At 38.5% G+C, this 20,404-nt stretch overlaps 1 protein-coding gene across 1 annotated transcript; it reads right to left on the bottom strand.

Annotated features, from left to right (window-relative positions):
• Nucleotides 1–499: 499 nt before the first annotated feature.
• On the bottom strand, nucleotides 500–20,328 carry OSTF1 (osteoclast stimulating factor 1). Its single transcript, XM_086869838.1, has 10 exons — nucleotides 20,119–20,328; nucleotides 9,176–9,222; nucleotides 8,507–8,557; nucleotides 8,359–8,422; nucleotides 7,055–7,108; nucleotides 6,420–6,527; nucleotides 5,920–5,969; nucleotides 5,726–5,804; nucleotides 5,160–5,258; nucleotides 500–2,940 (listed from the first exon to the last, which is right to left on the bottom strand). The coding sequence occupies exons 1-10, from the start codon at nucleotides 20,150–20,152 to the stop codon at nucleotides 2,882–2,884; spliced, it is 645 nt and encodes a 214-aa protein (XP_086725964.1). The 5' UTR covers nucleotides 20,153–20,328; the 3' UTR covers nucleotides 500–2,881.
• Between the last annotated feature and the right edge of the window lie 76 nt (nucleotides 20,329–20,404).

Here is a 20,404-nt window from a genome sequence, read left to right on the forward strand (position 1 = left end):
ATTCCTTTGATGAAGTCAACAGGAATAGTACTAATTCTGTTTCAAAGAGCCTCAAATCAATCCAAATAATATCTATTCCTTAACAGCACAAAATTTCTGACTGGAACACAGCTGATTTTCAATAGAAAGGCACATATTCATTCAACCAGGAGTATGCAGGACAGAATATTCTTCAATATTCAGTTCTAAGATAGCATGAGCTTGAAAACTTCCCTTTTGCTGTTCTTAAAAACCCTATTTTTCTGATTGTTACATACCTGCACGTACCTGCCTTTGGAAAATGTCTTAAATTTAAGTAAGTCTGTATTGGTACAAACATTGAAGAAAAGTAGGGGGAGCAAGTAGGTTTGCATAACTAGTAAGATGCTTTATCAGCTTACCCCAGCTGTAATTTCTTCCAGCTGTAAGACATTTGTTATGAGGCTTTGTGTTTGTTGTGGTTTTGGTTAGTTTTTTGTTTGTTTGTTTTGGTTTTTTAATCAAAACTTTACTCCTGGAGTTAGACAAAAAGTAATTTATTGCCAGAAAGCTTTCACAGTGATTTGTATTTCACAAGATGGATAGACAGTTTCAGAAAGAAAAACAAAGTTGTGGGAAAAAAACAAAAGCAGTAATTTTTGTCCTGGAAACAAATGACAGCACTCCCTAGGTGTCCTGTGATGTAGATGTGCTTCCTTCAGGACACTTTGACAAGAACTTTGGATGCAATCCTTGGGCTCAACTTGTGCTTCTGTCAGCATTCCTGTGCAGCACATTCTGTCTGCAGAAGAACACAGGGTCTTCTGGCAGCTGTTAATCACACAGATGGGAGTGTAACACCTTCCTTGTAGGCTGCTGAACCCATGGCAGCAGAAGACATTACATTAAGAACTACTTATGAATACAGACTTTGCCTCCAAAGGTCAAGAGAAAAAAACAGCGACTTGAGCCATTCTCTCCATGTCCTGTGTCACTGAAGAATTTTAAGCTTGTGAGCTTTGTTTATGCAGGAAAAAGACTAATGTAACAGATACCTGAACCTTCTCACCTCTCATTACAGGACTTTAAAGCTTGCATTTTGAAATTGTGTAATTTTAATCAACAGTATGCAGCATAACATAGCTTAACTATGATAAAAGGCTGAGCTAGTAAAAGAGCTGGCTGATTAAATGAGAAGCAGAACAGTCTTAAATGTTATGAATTATGTCCAACAACTGTTCTAATGAAAGCTAGAGAGAAAAAAATTGGTAGCTTTGGTTTTTATTTCTTTCCCTCTAGGATCTTCAAGTTCACACAAAATAACTTCACTGTTCATTTAACCATAGGGCTAAAACATTTGTTCTATAGTTCTAACATTTAAACAGTCTAGAATTACATCTGCAGATGACTGCTTGTACAATGTCCCCATCTTAAACAGTTCTGGTCAATCAAACACTGCCTTCTTTGATAAGAGTTTAACAAGCTTTACTGGCATCTGGTTCTTTCCAGGATGATAAAAATAAAAATCTGGCTCAATGTATTTTTTAAAACAGGAAATTAGGAGTGCTCTAGACTTTTTAAAATCTCTTAAATACTTAGTGTGATTTTCATTTATCCCCAGACTTCTGTAAGAGCTTTTCATTTATCCCCAGTCTTTCACAAGAGCTTTTTTCTCCCCTATTTTTTTCTCTTTTCTTTGGTTTTGTTTTAGTATCACAGACTGATGTGTTAGAATGAATTTGCTAGAAGTCTCTATTAGAGAAGTTAGCGACAAAAAAATCTGAAAATGAGATTGTATCAAATCCTTGTAACATTTACTTATCACAATAAGAAAGTATCTCTCAGTAACAATACAGTGCAATACTCACCTACAGCTACTTGAGCAATCTGAAGGAAGCACTATTATTTAACTCTGCAGGGGAGCTTGAAACTGGCTGAATTTATTTTCCATTTTTCTTTAATTCACAGAAAGCAGCAATACATTTTAAAAATGCTTATTCAGCTTCAGGTATCTCTTCTAAAGGTAACCTGTGGTATATTTGATGCACATCTTTCCTCGTTACTTCAAACACACCTAAATTTTGAGGTAATTTAGGACAAGACATAAGAGCACTTGCAAAAAATAAAAGCAGGAGATCAGTATTAAAATTTTTTAGGCAGGATAAAAAGAAAACTATTCTGTCTTCCTTTCACTACAAATAGATTCAGCATAATACACTTCAAAAAACAAAATAATCAAGGCACAAAGTCCAAGTGAATTTCTAAAGCAAACCTGACTTAAGCAAGCATTTCACCTGTGTTAACATTTCAGGGATTGGTCCCACAGCAATAGAGAAGACAAAGCATTCCTGAGGCAGATTGTCTCAGGTCATTTTGCATCTCACTTAGAGGGATACAGGAAGGAAACGAAAAAAATTTACCAGAATTAAAAATCAAACCCGGTAATGCTGTCTGCCATGAGGGCAAACAATGGTCCCTCTCTACAGTAGCATCTCCATTTATGCCTGCCAGTACTGACTGTCAGTATTAGCTGCATGAAGGAACACATACCCAGGGAGATTTGGGGAAATGCCAGCAGTGGTGTCCTGCTGTCCCACAAGGACCTTTCAGTATTCCAGAGATACAAGGCACTTGTTGGGAAGGCCTGAGATGAAACTTGTGAGTTTAGAAGACAATCCTCTGCCCACTCAGTGATAAAGGTGTGCCACACTTTCTCTGTGATAATTCCAAAAAGGAACTCTGATTCAAAATGTGACATCTTCTGGCTACATGAAGATTATTCCTTTGCAAAGCATGATTTTGTCCTCTCATTTATAGGCTATACTGGGACACTCTAAGTGAGATATTTTTACAGTTGTGAAGATATGTTTTGAAAACAACATAGACAATGCAAGTTATAGGTTTTCATATGGAGTTAAGAAAGCTAATCGGAGTCTTCATCATCAAGGTATTCCTCTGCATTACTCAATGTTCGGACTGTACCTGGAAAGAAACAAAATTAAAAAAGAGTACGAAAAACACCAAGCACAGAAGTAACAAGACTAACTCACAGAAGTGATAACCATGTTATCCCAGATTTCTGGAAGAAGAAAAATGAGTAAGTTTAAGATGAACCTGCTCAACCATTTTGAGAAAGAAATCTAAGTGAAAAAGATCACGTTTCTCTTTTTTAGGACAAGCGACAAAGGGAAAATAGGAAGAAAAGATATCGCAGAGCCCTGTGCTCAAAGGGCCATACCTCTAGAAAGGACAAATTACATTTCTTCTGTACATTTCTTCTGCTTCCTTGTTTAGCAGCACAATTAACACAATCTTTTTGCATTTCTACATCATGATTTTAGTAATTTTAATTTTTAGAACGTACTTCAGCAATTGATATTTGAGTATCTGTTCACATAAAGCATAAACATTAACACTGAAGTGGAGACAAAGTAAGCTTCCTCCAATAAAACAGTTTTAGAGATGGGCCATGATAGAAACCTTATATAAAAAGGAACGAGGGAGTGAAGACTACTAACATAGAACTGAATCTCTGAAAAAGAAGTGTTTCACTTCCAGACATTGGAAATACTTAAATGCAGACTCAAGAGACAGAAAATTTAAACCAGTGAAAATAACCTAGAAAATACAAAATACAAGAAAAGTATACAGATCAGTGGTATCAGAGATATTACCAAAGGCCAAGTTGAGACAGAAAAAGTAACAAGGATGCTTATACTGAAACTGCAGTTGACTATCAGCTGTTATATCAAGGCAAGCAAAAAAACCAGGGTGTGAAATTACCAGAGACTGCTGATAGATGAGGTGACTAAGGACCAAAAATCATTAAGTCATTGATACAAAATTAATTTAAATGTAGTGAGGAAGTAGATTAGTTTTGTAGATAAGTTACTTAGTATCAGGAAATAAAACCCTAGTGTAATTACTGGGACCTTAGCACAGAGAAAACACATGTACCAGATGTCTCAATTGACATGCAAAGATGAACAAAGTGTTTCTAACAGGGAACAAGTAACTTTAGGAAAAAAATATATTTTATATATATATAAAAATAAATACTACGCATATACTTATAAAATTGTATATAAGTATATGTATGTATTTCTATATACAGTGTGTGTCTGTGTGTGTGTGTCTCTATGTATGTATGTACACACACATGCATAGAGACACATACACATACAGAAGGACTTCTGCCTTTTTTTAAAACTGCTCTCTTAAGAATCAGGATTGGGAGAAATAATTTGCCTGTTTTCTGAGAAATTCTGATTCTACCAAAGAGCAGGACAGCATTTTTGCTCCAACTGCTCTTCCTGGCTTTGTCAAGCTGCAGTCAGCTATTCCTCCATTTAGTTGCCATAACCTCTAGGCTCCTACAGGTTAGCATTCCCTCATTTCTCACTCGTCCTGTGATGATGCAATTGCTGTACAGCATATTCCACGAAAACCAACTGTAACCCTGCCTGTGTTAAGTAGTTCCTTGTTTGACTTAGAGTTTCCACCCTGCCTTCAACCTCCTGAATGCTATAGGAAATAGTAGTTACACAACACTGATTCAGTTACACAATTCAGTCTTTGTTCAGCTTTTTGAAATAGCCTCTTTAACTCTTTTGGACGTGAACACTATGCTATTAGGAGAGATGAACACAGTGGCAGGCAGTGAGACTATTTTGATTAACACTTGAAACCATTCCTTCTTTTTCTCTCTAGACAGTCCCTCAGAGACACATAGATTAAAAGAAAATAAAAAAAATTAGCAGTGAGAAAAGGAGGCTCATATGTTGGTGCTTGCTTAAGTTTGGAGGAACAGACAAGCATATGGAGAAAGACAGTACATTGTTTTATATCTTATCCCTTTTAAAAGTAAAAACTTTTAAAATAGTTTCCACATCCTTGCTTTCATTCTGTCTGAAGGGTGTCTCCTCCATTTTCATCTTTTCCCTTACTATTTTCACACCTTCTGAACTCTTTTGCCTCTTGCTGACACAAGGTGGCATTTTGTGTGGAGTCAGCAGCACAGCATATGATAAACCATGTTCCTATCACAGCTCTAAACTAACCCTCTCAAGCAAGCCCTTCCAAACACAATTCTTAGCCCATGTACCTCCCAAATGGTTTTTATGGCTATCAGTATATTGGTATTTGACTAAAACATTAATTCTCCAGAAGTAAAACTATCAGAAAATGAAAATCAGAAATACCTGCACTCTGTTTCTTCTTAAGCAAGGAAGCACAAGCTGCGTTCGTTGCCATATCTAAAGCCAGTTTCTTCTCGTTGTTTTTCAGGTCTGTTCTTGCCCCTTCATGAAGGAAATTTTCATCATGAATCACAATCCCAGTTATTTCTCAACCAATGTCATTATGATATGAATTTCACTAATGTGGGTAGAACAGTAATGGACAAGGGAATCTGAACTATTGACTGCTCTGAAGCAGACCAAAAGCTATGGACACTCTTGCATAAGCTACAGTTGATTAGGGAACTTGCTGGCTGCCCTTCCTTATTAAGAAGCAGATGTCATTGCTGTTCTGGGGTTTAAATGCCTAATTTTGTCTGTAAAGTGGGATTAAATTATCTTGAGCAGGTTAGATGTCTACTTTCCAAACAGCTGCCAGACTTTTCTGCATGATTTTTCCTGCAAGTCAGGCAGGTGAGATGGCTAACAACTGTACCTGTTATATGGAAACAGTTAAGAAATACAAATTAAAAAACATTCAGGAATCTAGTCTGCACACAGATTGTTGAAACCTTAGCAAAGATCTTTACCCTTTTCCAGCAGCATCTCTACAATATCTGCATAACCTTTCCATGCAGCAGCATGCAAAGCTGTGTCTCCCAATTTGTTCTGTGGAGTTAGAGGGAAAAGCAACAGGATTAAAATGCAGCAAAAAACCTTTCAGCTTCTACTAAGGATGAGTAACATCACACCTCTACTTTAAGGGTCCATTAGTTCAACCTACCTGTTGGTTTAACTCTAGGTTTGCCTGGGTAAGCAGGACATCTACTACATCTGCAGAAAACGGGGAGAGAAGATAAGAGAAGAATTTAGTTGAAAGAAATTATGCTGTTTTTGCATTCATTGTAGATAAGAACCAATCAAAGACCAGTCAAATCAGCTACTGAAAATCTGTTAGTCAGACTGCATTAGACAAACAACTAGTCACAAAAAAATGCTTCTGCATGAAATACCCCAAATACTGTCATAGTTCTTTTTGATCTGTCCTTCTTCCACTCTGCCTCTATGTTACACTAATAAGCATGCCTGCTTCAACAGCAACAACAAAACACACCATACATGATGCAGCTGAACCTCCCTCCTAGCCTGATTTTTATTTAAATAAAATAGAATTATGTTGAAAAAAACCTGGCTTTATTATTTAGCACTGCAATTTTATCAATCAGCCTAATAAGCATAACAAAAAAATCAGAGAACAATAATTTCAAATTAATGCTCTGATACCTTTATGGCCTCCATGGCATGCCCAATACAGAGCTGTGTTTCCAGCTTTGTCTAAGCCATTGACACCAACTCGATTATCCAAACACTCTCTCAACCAGCTCAGGTTGCCTGAAAGACAAAATCAGTTTTGATTATCTTTTTTTCTTTGAAAGGCTGAAAGAACCATTACAAGTAAATAGTACTTTCTAAATGGTGTCAGTCCTCCCATGAACATATGAAGAGAGGAAGCGATTAGCAGCAATATTTATAATTCACTGAACAACCAGTCGTACCAAGTCATTTCAACTCATACCAAAGTCATACTAATTCATACCAAATACCTTTTCTTCCATTGCCAGAAGACCCTGTGTAGCTAAATGGATGGTACCATACTTTTTCTGTGTATAGACAGAGAGGCAATTCTACCAGGCAGTATCTCACCTTTTCAAAGCTCTAAAACTTCCCAAATAACTTTCTCAAGAAACAAGACAACCAAAACAGGAAGAATATCTTCATTCTAAATATTATTAATTATTATTATTAATTTATTTTTATTGTTATTATTACTTATGACTATTATTATTCTTACTATATTACTACAGTGGAAAATAAGCAAATCATCCTTCAGCATCGCACAACTAAAACACCAAACATACCTCGTTTGGCAGCTTCATGCAGTGGATTATCAATAGACTCTGCTTGCTCAGCCACTGAAATGAAAGAGTAAATTCTAACTATTTCTGAAACATATATTTGATACCTGTGTGGAAACAAAACATATTTGATTCTAAAATGGAAAGAGATTTGTGAGTGACAGACTAGTGAGAGGCACTTTAATTTCCAGTGTATGGGGAACTAATTCAGAGAAAACCTTGTGAAAAACTTCAAATAGCATCACATTGTACAACTGGTCTAAATCAGAAGATGTGCTACTAGTACTCTTTTTTCTTAAGGTCTACAAAAGCTTCTGTTCTGCTTACATATGGAATTTTTGCAAATGTGCAGACAGACACCACCTCCTGTACCCCAGTCTAAAATTAAAACTTTACAAATAATCTTAGTGGGAACATGAATTAACAGACTGTTGGGTTTATTTTAAATATACCACACTTCAATATTCAAAAGAAATTTGGATTATTTTTGGAATTTTTTGATCATTATGCAGCACATATAAACTAGTCTTCTTGCATATTAACAGTGCATGACCCCTGATCTCTGGCAGACAGCAAGAGTAGAGTCATTTCGGAAACTAAAGTGAAATTTGATGCAGCCTCAATGACTACACCATAGATTTCTGTTAATGTATTTCTAGTAACTACAGCACAGGGAAACAAAGCATGGCTACTATAATCTCTCCAACTGAAGAAGGGACAACATGAACCAGCCTAAGTCATTTGGCAGCTGCGATGCAATCTGTCATGAGACAGATTCTACTAGAACAGATACTACTCTGCCTACAGTTCCTGGCAGGACTTGGAGGAATTGTGCTGTCTGTACTCATGGCTTTTAAAAGTGATTTTAGTTCAATCTGAAAAAGCAGTTTCTTTTCAGTCCAAACATGTATGGGATATTTAATGTGGTACAAACCCTAAGAAACCAATGTTTTCTATGGCAGAATATATTCACTACAAAACAACAACAGGCAAACAAAATTCCATCCTTTAGGTCCAAGTGTTCTTCCCCTCAAAACTGAGAGTATCTCAGTATCTGTTAAGTGCATAACCAGAAACACAAACACTCAGCAAACTCAAGCTGTCCCTGGGTTATAAAAACACATGACAGCTTGTCCACTGCTGATGTACAGTGGTAACTGATACTGCACATGGATGTATTCTGAAAAACATGGTGGAGTACTGTTAAGTACCAATACTGTGATCTGCTTTTCAAAAGACATCATTTTATTTAGTGATTTTCTTTGATTGTGAATGATCTTAGGAAATAAAAATATTCTAGACTTTACCATAGTTACTAGGAATAAGCCCAGTTCTCCCTTTGCAAGTTCCTTTCCACCAATTTGTATCACTCTGCAAAGAAAACGGAAAATATTTTAGATGGGTTATATTGCATCTCAGAATTCATTCAGTCCGTGTGGGATGTCTTGGACTCACCATGTCAGAGATGTAAATGATATCTCCTTCTTCAAAGTACAGTTCATCTGGCTTTAAAAAAAAGAAAAGAAAAAAAAAAGTAAACAAATATATCTGAATGTGTGTATGTAGGAAAAACAAATGCCAGTATAAGTCAGAATGCATTCACCTCTTCATTCAAAAGAATGACAACTCAAATTCTCTATCACCTAGACAACAGCTAGACAGTCCATAGTTTGACTTTATTACAGCTAACTTTCTGGATCAGTAACTTTCCTAACAACACAGGAAGACTGTGGCCTTTCCAACAAAGCACTGTACAAAGGAAGCAGTGAAATGTATCTTATGTTTGTTAACTTCATTCTCTTTTTCGTTGGTCCCAGTTCTCCAGATCTCTGAGATTCCAACTATCATTGTTGTCTTTGGAAGAAAAAACAAATTATTTAAGATTTCTGATCCTTGATTGTAGGTAACTGATACTACAGAAGAAAGCATGCTACTTTTAAACAGAGCTGTTCTTAAAAAAACCTGATGATTAACCAGACAGTTTTATTCACATTAAGAATGACTATCCATCAACAGTTTATTAAAAATTTAGTACAGTAAGTCTAATATGCCAGTAACAGCAGAACTGAAGAAATATTAGAGACAAGGTAAGATATTAAACCACTGAAGTATAGATGCACTTACCGTTCTGGGCTCAAATGTATACAGGGCTCTGAATACTTTAACCTGACCTAAAAAAACCCCACAAACAAACAAACAATTAAAAAAAATCAGTACCAGAATCATGCCTTTAAATGCAGCCCTTAAATCCAAATACATTCCGTTCCTTCAAGCTTAATGGTGGTTGCTGAATGAATTTGTGCTATGCCTCTATCAGAGAAAATCACGATGAAAAGACTCAGCAGCCTGAGTTTAAAAACCCAGCAACATGGGTTATGAAGGAAACTGGCCACCTGATTAGTTACATGTAAGTAACCTCTTCTGCACACTTAACATAGTCATTACAGCTCACTGGGCAACAGAAGTGTTGTCACTGATTCTGAGGAAAAACGTAATTTTAATCATGTGTACCCTCACACACTCATACATTGCTGTACGTACTTTTATTACTAACATCAAATCTGTCAAATGACAAAGAATTAAGGAAAGAAGAAAGAAACAAACCAATGACCAATTTCACCAACATATTCTTACACTTACTTGCAGTCACTATTAGGAAAATAATGCAGTAACACAGAACTCATAAAGAAAAATGATCAATGGTTACAAAGTCCTATTTAATGTACAGCTGATGTCCTGTTCTAGTCAGATGTTTAAAATAAGGCATAGGGTTTGCAATTCCAGTAAGTGGCTAACAGATGTTTTAATAGGGCACTTTGGAAGAGAATGTCAGCATTCAAGCCAAGAAAAAATCAACCTTAATGCAGAGAGGTTCAAATTAAATTGCATAAACTGCAAGAGAAGCTTCCCAACAAACATTTTTAAAATTCAAACAGTACATTTCCAGAGCATGAACAGAAAGCACAAATACAGAAGTAACACATACGTTACATAGTTTAATTAGCCAAAATACTGGAGTCCACTGGACTTACTGGAGGAACATATTATGCAGACTGTTCTGTATTGTTTACTTTTAGGTATATGAAGTCTTAAGCATGTAGGTTTGATTACTTTTAAATGTTCTAAGCTTGCAAGTGTAGGTTACACACAGGTTCTTACACTATATGTGTTTATGAAGATTAACTTGTGACTGAAGCAGTGTTTGATCCACCAGGAGAATGTGCTTCTTAGGTCACACTAGGTCCAGGCTATTTTGTGTTCTCAGAGAAACTGATGAACTTACTACCAAAGGCTATACTGTAAAATAAAGCGTACACACGCAACATCTTTTGTTGTTTATTAAATGGAGCTAAGTGAGTAAAGACAGAGTACGTCTCAAGAATAAGCCTTTACATTTTTAATTAAGAACCATCATCTCTAGAATTCTTTTTGGGTTTTTTTTTTTTTTTTCTGCTAGATGTAGTCTTTATTATCCCAGTATCTAAAATCCTACCCACAAAAGTTCCCATTTTAGAAAGTTAACTTAAGGGCTTTAAAAATTACATTTTGGAGGTGAACATGCTGACCACCTTGAGAAAGAAGGATGGTACCCAACTGCCATTTTGCAGCAATTGCTGCCCATTGGGGTAGCTCTTGAATTATATTTTCAATATGTCTCTGGATATTCCCTAGCAACAGGAATGCCAAGGCATAGATGCCAAGGCATAACTACTAATGAAAAGATTTCTGTAGCTGTCTATTCTCAGGCTTTTTTGTCACTAAGTGTATATAAAACAACAAACGTAAAATTAAATCCGTGTAATCACATTGCCAAGTGCATGTAGATACTGTACATATTTTTTTCTCCAATATGTAATTTTTCTTCCCAGTTCCTAATTTTTAATAACAGAAATTCAATTTGGCTTTATTGGTTGGTTCTCTCTTTCACACAGCAGCCATTTCCTAGACATTAAAGGTGCAACACTTCTCAAACCTTTGCCCCAGAAACAAAATACTTGCAGCTGTGGTATCTGCTAAAAAGAATGAAAGCTGAGTGATGTTTACTACCAGTACAGAGATGATGAACAAGGACAGCACACAGTAATGCATTCTGGACCAAAGAGCTCCAGCACAAAACGTGAACTGCAGTTACACGAAGCCAAGCAATAATAACGAAAAATAAAGGAAGAAAAAAAATAAAAGAAAAAAGAACAAGAGATGACACAACAGGATGGAAGACAGGTGTACTGACCCTTCTCCTTGGCTTTCTCACACAGAAGACACAAAAACACAAGACAGAACTGCACATAACTATGGAGACTGCAGCTGTCATGCACCAATTTTCAGTGTGAGAGGAGGAAATGGACAACAAAAGGGAAGAGTAAGAAATATTAAAAGGGGAAATGAGAAGATGACAGAAGACAGGGAAAAGGAGGAAATACACATTTGTGTGTTGCATGTGTCTTTCATACTAATGTACTTCATATGTGCCAACAGACACTCTAAAGCTATCACACCTGTGGAGACAAGACTGGAAACACTGATGATGATTACAGTACGGCTGACACATTTTTTAAACAAAAAGCAATTCATTGTTTGTTTGTAAGTTTTAAAAAAATTCTATAAACCAGAAACAGGGAGTTACTTCCCCAAACGTCCAACTGTGGTGTTGCACACAGACTAAAACATTCTTCTGTGATGAAATACAAAGTATACATCTGCATCTACAAAACTACACGTCTGGTTACTGTTAATTTCATAGCACTTTATATTGAAGTTAAACACTACTCATTACTGGCACTAATCTCTAAAGAATTTCTTGATGAAGAGATATTAAGCCTGTTTACTTTGTTTCATTTAAGAGCTTAGAACAAGGAGACTTTAGCATTTGTAATAGTTTTTTTGGTATCAAATTCTACTGCACAAATTCAGTCTAGAAGATAAAAATAACAAAATCTTAGCATGCAAAGGGCACATTAGACTTGAATCCCAGTTCTGCATACACAGAGAAATCGTATTTTATTAGGCATAGGGATACCTGTAATCACTGGAAGTACCTTTATCTAGCAATACTTATCTCTAGGCATGCAGACAGATCTTGCATTGGCAATAATTTCTGCTTTGGAAGACATAAAAAGTTAGAAAGCACCCAAGGTCTTCCTCTGCTCCCACCTACTACTATCTCTTTAGTACAAACCAGGTTTCAAGATTCTTGTAGGACAGTGAACCAGTAATCAGCACCAATTTGAACTTACCAAAATTGACTGACTGTACCTCCCCACCACATACTTTTAAAGGACTAAGTAACTGAAACACAGAATACATATGTACTTTTTTAATATTTCAAGGCACCAGGCACACATAAATTATTTTATTCTCAACATGATCAATGAGAGGAGTATCCCTTTTAAAAGTAAAGTAGATGGAGGCACAAGGCAGTGATATGTCCCACAACACATCTTTTTCTAAGCACAGTGACAGATTTAAGGGGCTCTTTTCAGTCCTGTTATGGCTGTTCTGCTCGGTGGGTTTAGGGGAAAGTTGTTCTGAGTCATTTGGAACAGTGTGCAGGAGAAACAACAAAAATCTTCAATAACAAACCTTTGCATGCAAACTTTCAGAACGCTAAGGTAGAATTAGATACTTGGCAAATTTTAAAGCAAAATCCAGACTAAGGCACTTCAGTAACTTTAACTTACCCAGCTTTAAATTAACCATTTACAGGACATTTACTAAGGCTTTGACTGGAATTTTTTCATCTGGTTTACGATATATTTCCAGAAGAAGTTAGGAGAAGAAAGACAGAAAGAAAGGATAAGAACAGAAAGATATCACCACCCATGGACCCAATGACAAGACTAGCAATTTTTATGTCCACGTGTTGTCCATGTCAAAGTGATGGTAACCCATCACCCATAGGAAAAACCCATAAAACACAAAGTTAAATGTATTAACATATGCTCAGGTTCAGCTGGGAATGCTCAGGTACCTTTGGGAAGGTACAGCGGAAATTAAAACTCTCTGATACAACATCATGGATCAACTGCAGTCCTCTGGTGGAAAGCCTCAGAAATTGGTCTGGGGTTGGGATTTTGGATGGTTTATGGCACATGTTAAGACATGACAGCTGTCTCTCAAGTTGGTATAGTTATACCCTACCAGCAGGGATGAATACCTTCAGGGTTATGGCGAATGTCTGACACTTTCCCCACTGAAGGAAGTTTTCACACCTGAGCCAGCTGAGTAAGGGAAAATGTGATAAAACATTTCTTATAGGCCTCCTTCCCTTATCTGGCTCAAACTCCAGTTTCTTGATAAACATGGGTTGGTTTGTTGTGGTCATCCTCTGGTGCTCATACTCTCTCTACCTGGACTGTTTATCTTCCACATCATCAGCAAAGCACACCTTGCTTTTGCAAACTTGAGACATCAACCAGTAATATTTCAGTCTCACAAACTCTGAACTTTAGTCATAAGACGTGTCTTCTCCCTTCTTATGGAATTTGCATTAAACATCTGCAAAACAACTGTCTGACAAATAAAAAAGGTAACTTATTATACATACTAAATAGATACAAATCTCTCAAGTCACAACTTTACAAACCCTCCTTCAGCAATGCACCACAGTAAAGGAGTCAAACTAACTTTTCTGTGTAACTAGCAACATGCAAGTAATGTCAGGCTGGGCTGACCCTACACCTTTTAATTTATTTTCAATGACTTACCTATAAACTTCTCCAGCTTTTCTGAGGAAGTGAAACACACAACTCAGAATTCTAAGATGATCCTTTCCCCATGCATAAAAGCAACAAAAGGGAGAAACTAAACAGTAACAACAGCTTAAAAACACAGCTTCTGATAGGTACTGAAGAGAGATACATGCTGTGCTTCATAATGCCAAGTAATAAAAAGACCTCACAAAACTGAAACGCCATCTTCTAAAAAGACTGAGATTTTTGTTTTCTTCTTACAACTTTGAGGTTTTCTTTTAAATCAATTGCAGAATCATTAACAGAAGATTGCTTCCAAAGAAGTGCTAAGTAAGGAGCACAGCAACAAGGAGTTACTGTTTCCCTCACAGTGACTTTTTTTCCCCACTTCCTTTCTGTTCTTCCACTCTAGCTTCTCTAAACCGCCGCAAACACTAGCATTAAAATCCCCTCTACCACCGGAACATTCTCCACTCTTACTTGCTTTCAACCCTCCTAATGAAAAGCTAAAAAAGAAAAAAATAAAAAAAAAGCCCTGACCTATACCTGCATGGAATTACTTACTTAGGTAATTTATGTTAGGCTGGAATTTCAGCACGGAAGGGGAGATAATGAAATTTCATTAGCTTGCAATTAATGTTACATCCTCAAATAAAAAAAACAACCCCAAGAGAGTCCTTGGTTCAAAACACAAGTATTTTTAACAAAATAATGATGGCAGTAAGTCAATGTTCACAGGACCTACTGAGGCTTGGCCCCACTGGACTGATCTGAGTCTTTTGTTAGCATCTCCTATAGAGAGCCATAATCAAATCTCACTCAAATCAAACAAGATGCTACTAATCAGATATTGATCCTGGTGCAGCATCTTTTCATTATCTATATTAAGACTGAGTAGCTCAAGACTACTATAAAAATAACTCACCTAACTACCATTACCTTATCTAATTACCATTAGAATAACTAACTCAAGATGGACTGACTCACTGCGTGTCACAAAACAATGTCCATGCCTTACAGTACACAGAGGAATAACCTCTGTGCTGTAGAAAATCAGAATTGACTATGGTAATCTACAGTTAATTAAAAAAACACAAGTCTATCAACCTCTTAAATGGTTCATGCTAATCCTGGGCTCTTATCAGCTACCTTTCTCCTTGCTGCCATAATGCTGCACAAGAACAGTTCAGAATCGGTTCAGAATCAGTTACTCTAGCACCAACTTGACTGAAAACAACTAATTTGAAGCCATACCTTTAAAAAGGGCCCAAAAGGAGAAAATACGCAAAGCCTGTTCCAATATCTGACAAACAATTTCAGTGAAGAATTTTTCCTTATTATCCAACTAGAACTTCCATGGCACAACTTGATGCCATTCTCTCTTGTCCTATCACTCGTCACCTGGGACAAGAAACCAGCACTCACCTTGCTACTGCCTCCATTCAGACGGCTGTACAAAGCAACAAGGTCTCCCCCAGCCTCCCTTCCTAGAGGCTAAACTCCTCCAGCTCCCTCAGCCACTCCTCGTACCACCTACCCTCCAGATCCTTCACCAGCTCCACTGCCCTTCTCTGGACTCTCTCTAGCAGCTCAATGTCTTTTGTGTAGTGAGGGGCCTAGATCTGGACACAAGACTTGAGGTGCAGCCTAACTAGCACCCTATACAGGGGGACAGATACTGTCTGCTGCCCACACACTTTTCACGCAGGCCAGGATGCCAGTGGCCTTCTTGGCTACCTGGACTGGCTCATGTTCAGCCAGCTGTTAACCAGCACTCCCAGGTCCCTTTTCTCTGGGAAGCTTTCTAGCCTCTCTGCTCCAAGCCTGTAGCATTTGGAATTGAAAAACAAGGTGCTTTGCACACAGGCCTCCAAACAGGCACAAAAGTACTAGAAATACATTTTACAGGAGTACCATTTGCTCACAGACACAGCAGAGTTCAACACAGCATCTAAGGATTGCCACAACTGAGACAGAAAAAGGTGGAGTCCCCAGGGTTTAGAGAACCATCTTCATGTAATGCTGATTAGAAAGGGGAAGTGAACACAGAGAATACATGTTGGGGGAGGGGGGGGGGGGGGAAGTGCATTAAAGAAACAAGCAAGTGAGCCCAAGAATTTGTTTAGGAACGTATTAAAAGGAATGCAAAGAATAGACTGGTACCAGTTTAGATGACAAACTGGGGTATCCAGGAAAAATCATGTACTACACTAATCAGTACCTGGAATGGAAGGAACAAACGTCATTTCATTACAGAAAATCAGAAGTAAAAATACTCTCACAGAAGATGAAAATGAACACAATGTCACTGTCATAGCCTGATGCTGAAATCTTCTGTTCCTTATCAATTTTTGTTTTTATGAATACCAGCATGCCTTCACTTGCAGGAAGTTTGCTGGAGGTCCCAGCAACTTGCAGCAGTAAGATGGTTTGAGGTCAGAAATTTAAGTTTATGATTCATGTTGAAAGCAGACTGGGAACTGTTGTTTCTCTGATGTTCTTCTCCCCTCAGACCTGATGGCTGCAGTGTAATTCCCCACATTCACATGCTCACATCTTCCTAGCTAACAGAAACCTTTCCTTGAGTACAGAAGAAACCCAAAACACCACCACTTATGTCAAATTTAAACCTACTACCAAGGTCTTAGGCATGTGACTCAATGCGAGTGTTCTGCTCCTGTGAATGCTGTCACAGCTCCTACTCCACCTTAGAATTGAGGTGAAGTTGCTTGTGATTCAAACTAAGTATTTATGTCCAGAATCCTGCTTTTTAACTCTGATGGGAGTTAAACTTTCATTAAACTTTTTAACTCTACTACTGGGAGAAAAGTCAAACTGCTTTGAGATAGCAACCCTTTATGTTAATCCTTTTATTTCTCCTCCCTCCCTCTCAACTGGAGTAATTTAAAACTCTAATTTCCTTGGAACAAAGGCTGGTCTTTCTCCATAAAATATAAATGTTGTGTCAGCTCTAGGCCAGGATCAACAAACCTTACTGTGAACATGAAAATAAGGTTTTTTAAAAAATATCGATACACCCCCTTCATCTCCCCCAAAGCTTTTGCTGCACACTACATAAGGCTCTAATGAAAAGGACATCACTAGACAGTCACTCTTCAAGAAGACACTGCTTAAGCAGCAGACAGCTAAGCAGAAGCCACTAAAGCTCGTCAAATCTAAAGGACTTAATAAGTAACTTTTGTAAACAGGATTAATATCCAACATGATATGAACCCTGCAAAGAGTACTGTAGTTTGAGACATCAACAGATTTCTAAAAAGATGGAGGGGAAAGCCTACTCTTACACAGTGCTGTCAGAAAAGTCTATTTCTGCTGTTTTCAACATCCACTCCATTCCCTTTTATTTTCAATAGTGAGTCTAAACAAAAACTACAGCTAGAAGACATTAACAGAGTCACACAAGAAAAGCAAAGCACTTCTTAAAAAAAAAAGCCTCAAAACCCTTTAAGTTGATACACTTTTAGAGCCTCTATAAACAGTCTTGTCTCCTTACACAAGGACCGACTACAGACTCAAAAGATGAGCTCAAGTGCTCACAAACACAATTGTCTAACATGTGTTGATGTCAAAACCATCCCTCTGTAACTGAAATCCTTATGTGTTGTGCATGCAACAGGATTTACAGAAAAGCAATTTGTCATAAAAAATGCTCTTATGTACTGAAGAAAATGACAGTGCCACAGCTAGTTTGTTTTCCTCCTTTTACATCTCCTCTTTTCCCCACATTTTTAAAGCACTGTGCAACTGTAATATCCAAAATATCCAAGTTGAGCAGTGAACACTCACTGTTTTAAAAAGGATATTTATTTTGTTATAGATTTTTACTTCCTCACCATCAAAATATTTCCTTCATTCTCTGTCCAATTTGCACTTCTTATTTCCCAAACACAAAGGAAAAGACAACAGCAACCAACATCTCCTGGTTAGTTTCTCTTCTGTGTGTCCTGAACTGTAGCAATCCATCAGCTTTCATGCAATCAGGCTTTCTGTGTCCTGACAGAGTTTATAGACTTGATGTCTAGTAATGATCAGTGAAGAAAAATCAACACAGCTTGACCAAAGGCACAAAGACATTCTAGCAGATAGAGTCAAAATGCCACCGAAAGAGACAGCCTTCCACTGCTGTAGAACCACATACAGTTCCTATACTTATATCTTTAAATGGCATCTATCCATAATCCTAAGAAATTCGATTACAGTATCAAAGGTGTATTATCTGTATTCTGTATTAACACACAGAAGTCAGACATGCAATACACATGAGATATTTTGAATACGAAGAGATATTTTGAATTTCAAAATAGAGAGATTTTGAAGTACACTAGAAGTCAATCCCTCTCAGAAAATTACTTTGAAAAAATCTTACACAACAGACACCATAAAATATTCTCTCCTCAAACATTAGGGATTTGGAAAAATTAATCTTATTACCCTTAATCAGCTCTGAAAGTGATTAGTAAGACAATCTTATTTTCTTTGTCTTCCTTCTATAAATTTCCTTTTGCTGTGTCAAGCACTTATGCTGGTAAACCAGCTCAGCAAGTTCATCAGACATAAAAATAACCATACATAGAGATAAAATTAACCTTACATAAAAAAGTTAGAGCACCACCACGTTGTCACGTAACTAAATGGAACGGAAAGTGATGGTGGGGGTAGGGAGCCTGTCCTTTTCACGACAGCCCACATTTTATCAGATCAAGCACACCACAAACTGCACCCCACCAAACTAGGGAGGGACACCTAGTATTAGACAGAACATGTCTGAGTCAGTCTGAGAGCTCCTGTAAGTTAGGCAGGGCTAGAGCCTTCAACTCCTTGAGAATCTTAGGTTAAATTTAACTCATCTTCTTGAAAAACAGAAAAACGAGTTATCAACTCAATTGGAAAATCCCGTTTTTCACACGTATTCAGCTGTGAAACACCACATCCTTTCAGAAGCCTGCAGATTTCCTCAGTACTGATTGTTTTCTGTAAGGGTCCACAACAGCAATGCTTTTATTACTGTCTTCTTCATTTAAAGTAACCTGGTTTCAAAGAAGTTTAACAACCTACAGGGCAGAGCAAATTCTTCTGAGGATGAAATTACAGCCAGAGAGCTTTAGATTTTGCTCCTGCAGGCAGGATGAGACTGATGGTTTAAATGGTCTAAACTGTTTCTGCACTTACTTGACTTCAAATTGCAAACTTGTTTTATAAGTTGTCATACTCAACTCACTGGAGTTAAAATACTCAATTTGGCTATGCATTAAATTAACTTCTTTTTTTTTTTACATTGGCATTTCAAATAGTATTCAAAGTGCAAAAGAAAATTGAAATTCGGATGTACTTAGGAATCAACTAGTCTTACCTATTTAATTAAAATCACAGAGGATTTTTAATTTCTACGTAAGAATTTCAGCTTTTACACTGACAGATGAGACACAAACATGATAAATAGCCATTAAATTAAATTAAATCAATTCCTTACTGAAAAACCCAAACCCCTAAAGCTAAAGGTTAAATTTTTGACAGAAGAACGTGTATTTACCTGAAAAACGCCATTTCTATTCTGAGATTTAAAACTGTGCCACTTCCAATGGCTTTTCAATGTATTTTTAGAAAAAGCTACGGTTGCTATTAATTTTTTTTAGAAAACCAGCTTTACAGTAATTTTTTCCGGAAAAAACCCAAAGGAACAAAACCCCACACATCGATGACTAAATGCACTAGAAAGGGCGATGTGCACATTGACACCTTTATTTCAAAGAGCACATTTAGAGTCTGGCTGTTAGGAGACCAACAAGGGAAAACAGCGGATTCCATCTCTGAAGATGAAGAATGTCGCACGCCACTATACTGTAAAACTGGTGCTATGCCTTAATGTATTGCCAAATCCGTGCAACCACGAGGCAAACCTCAGAGTAGCTCGGCGCTGTTTCTCAAAAGGGTAAAAGGTTTCCTGTGCATTTCAGGCTACGCAAGCAGCTCCCGGCCGGGCACCCCACGATGCCAAGCGCCACCGCCGGGCACCGCGGCTCCGCGCCGCAGCCGAGGAAGGCCGGGGCCAGAGGACACGGGGAGCCTGTCCCCGGCCGATGGCTCCGACTTGGGGGCACTCGCGAACCTCCTCCCGAGATACAGCCGGCCCAGACACCATGCCCGAGGGCAGCCCCCGGTGCTTTCCAGCCGCGGGAGGGGCAGCCCTCCTCGGCCACAGCAGGTCCGGAAGGGCGGCTGTGCCCCATTCCCACCCTCGCCCGGGCTGTGCTTGAGAGCGCAGACCCGAAACGCAAGCCATTCACGTGTCAGCAGGCTGCGGGCTGCGTCACGCCCCGCACGGGGAACACGGGCCAGGCCCCTCTGCCCTTCCCTCACCTGGCTTCGCCGGTTTAGGTGGCGGCTTGGACATGGCTGGACCCCACCTAAGCTCGGACGGCAGGAGCGGCGCGACGGCGGTCGGCTGTCCGGGCGCGGGCCGGCAGTGAGAGGCGGCGGTGCGCACCCCGCAGCCCCGGGCACGGCTCGGCGGCGGCGGCGGCAGCCGGGACGAAGGGCGGGTCCCCGGCGGGGCCCTTCCCCCCCGGCCCGGGCGGCACGCCGCCAATCAGCGCGCGCGCCGCGGCTCCAGGCCCCGCCGCTTCCCGCTCCGCGCTCTCCCCGC

Source organism: Cyanistes caeruleus, chromosome Z, assembly GCF_971803275.1.
Source record: "Cyanistes caeruleus chromosome Z, bCyaCae1.hap1.1, whole genome shotgun sequence".
In the NCBI taxonomy this organism is placed as follows: domain Eukaryota; kingdom Metazoa; phylum Chordata; class Aves; order Passeriformes; family Paridae; genus Cyanistes; species Cyanistes caeruleus.

What these genes read in the sequence shown, in the direction of transcription:
- OSTF1 (XM_086869838.1), bottom strand. Translation starts at nt 20,152, where the DNA reads ATGTCCAAGCCGCCACCTAAACCGGCGAAGCCAG. An exon ending in ACCTAAACCGGCGAAGCCAG is followed by an intron (nt 9,223 to 20,118) that starts GTGAGGGAAGGG and finishes GGGTTTTTTTAG; the next exon opens with GTCAGGTTAAAGTATTCAGA. An exon ending in ATGCCATGGAGGCCATAAAG is followed by an intron (nt 5,970 to 6,419) that starts GTATCAGAGCAT and finishes CGTTTTCTGCAG; the next exon opens with ATGTAGTAGATGTCCTGCTT.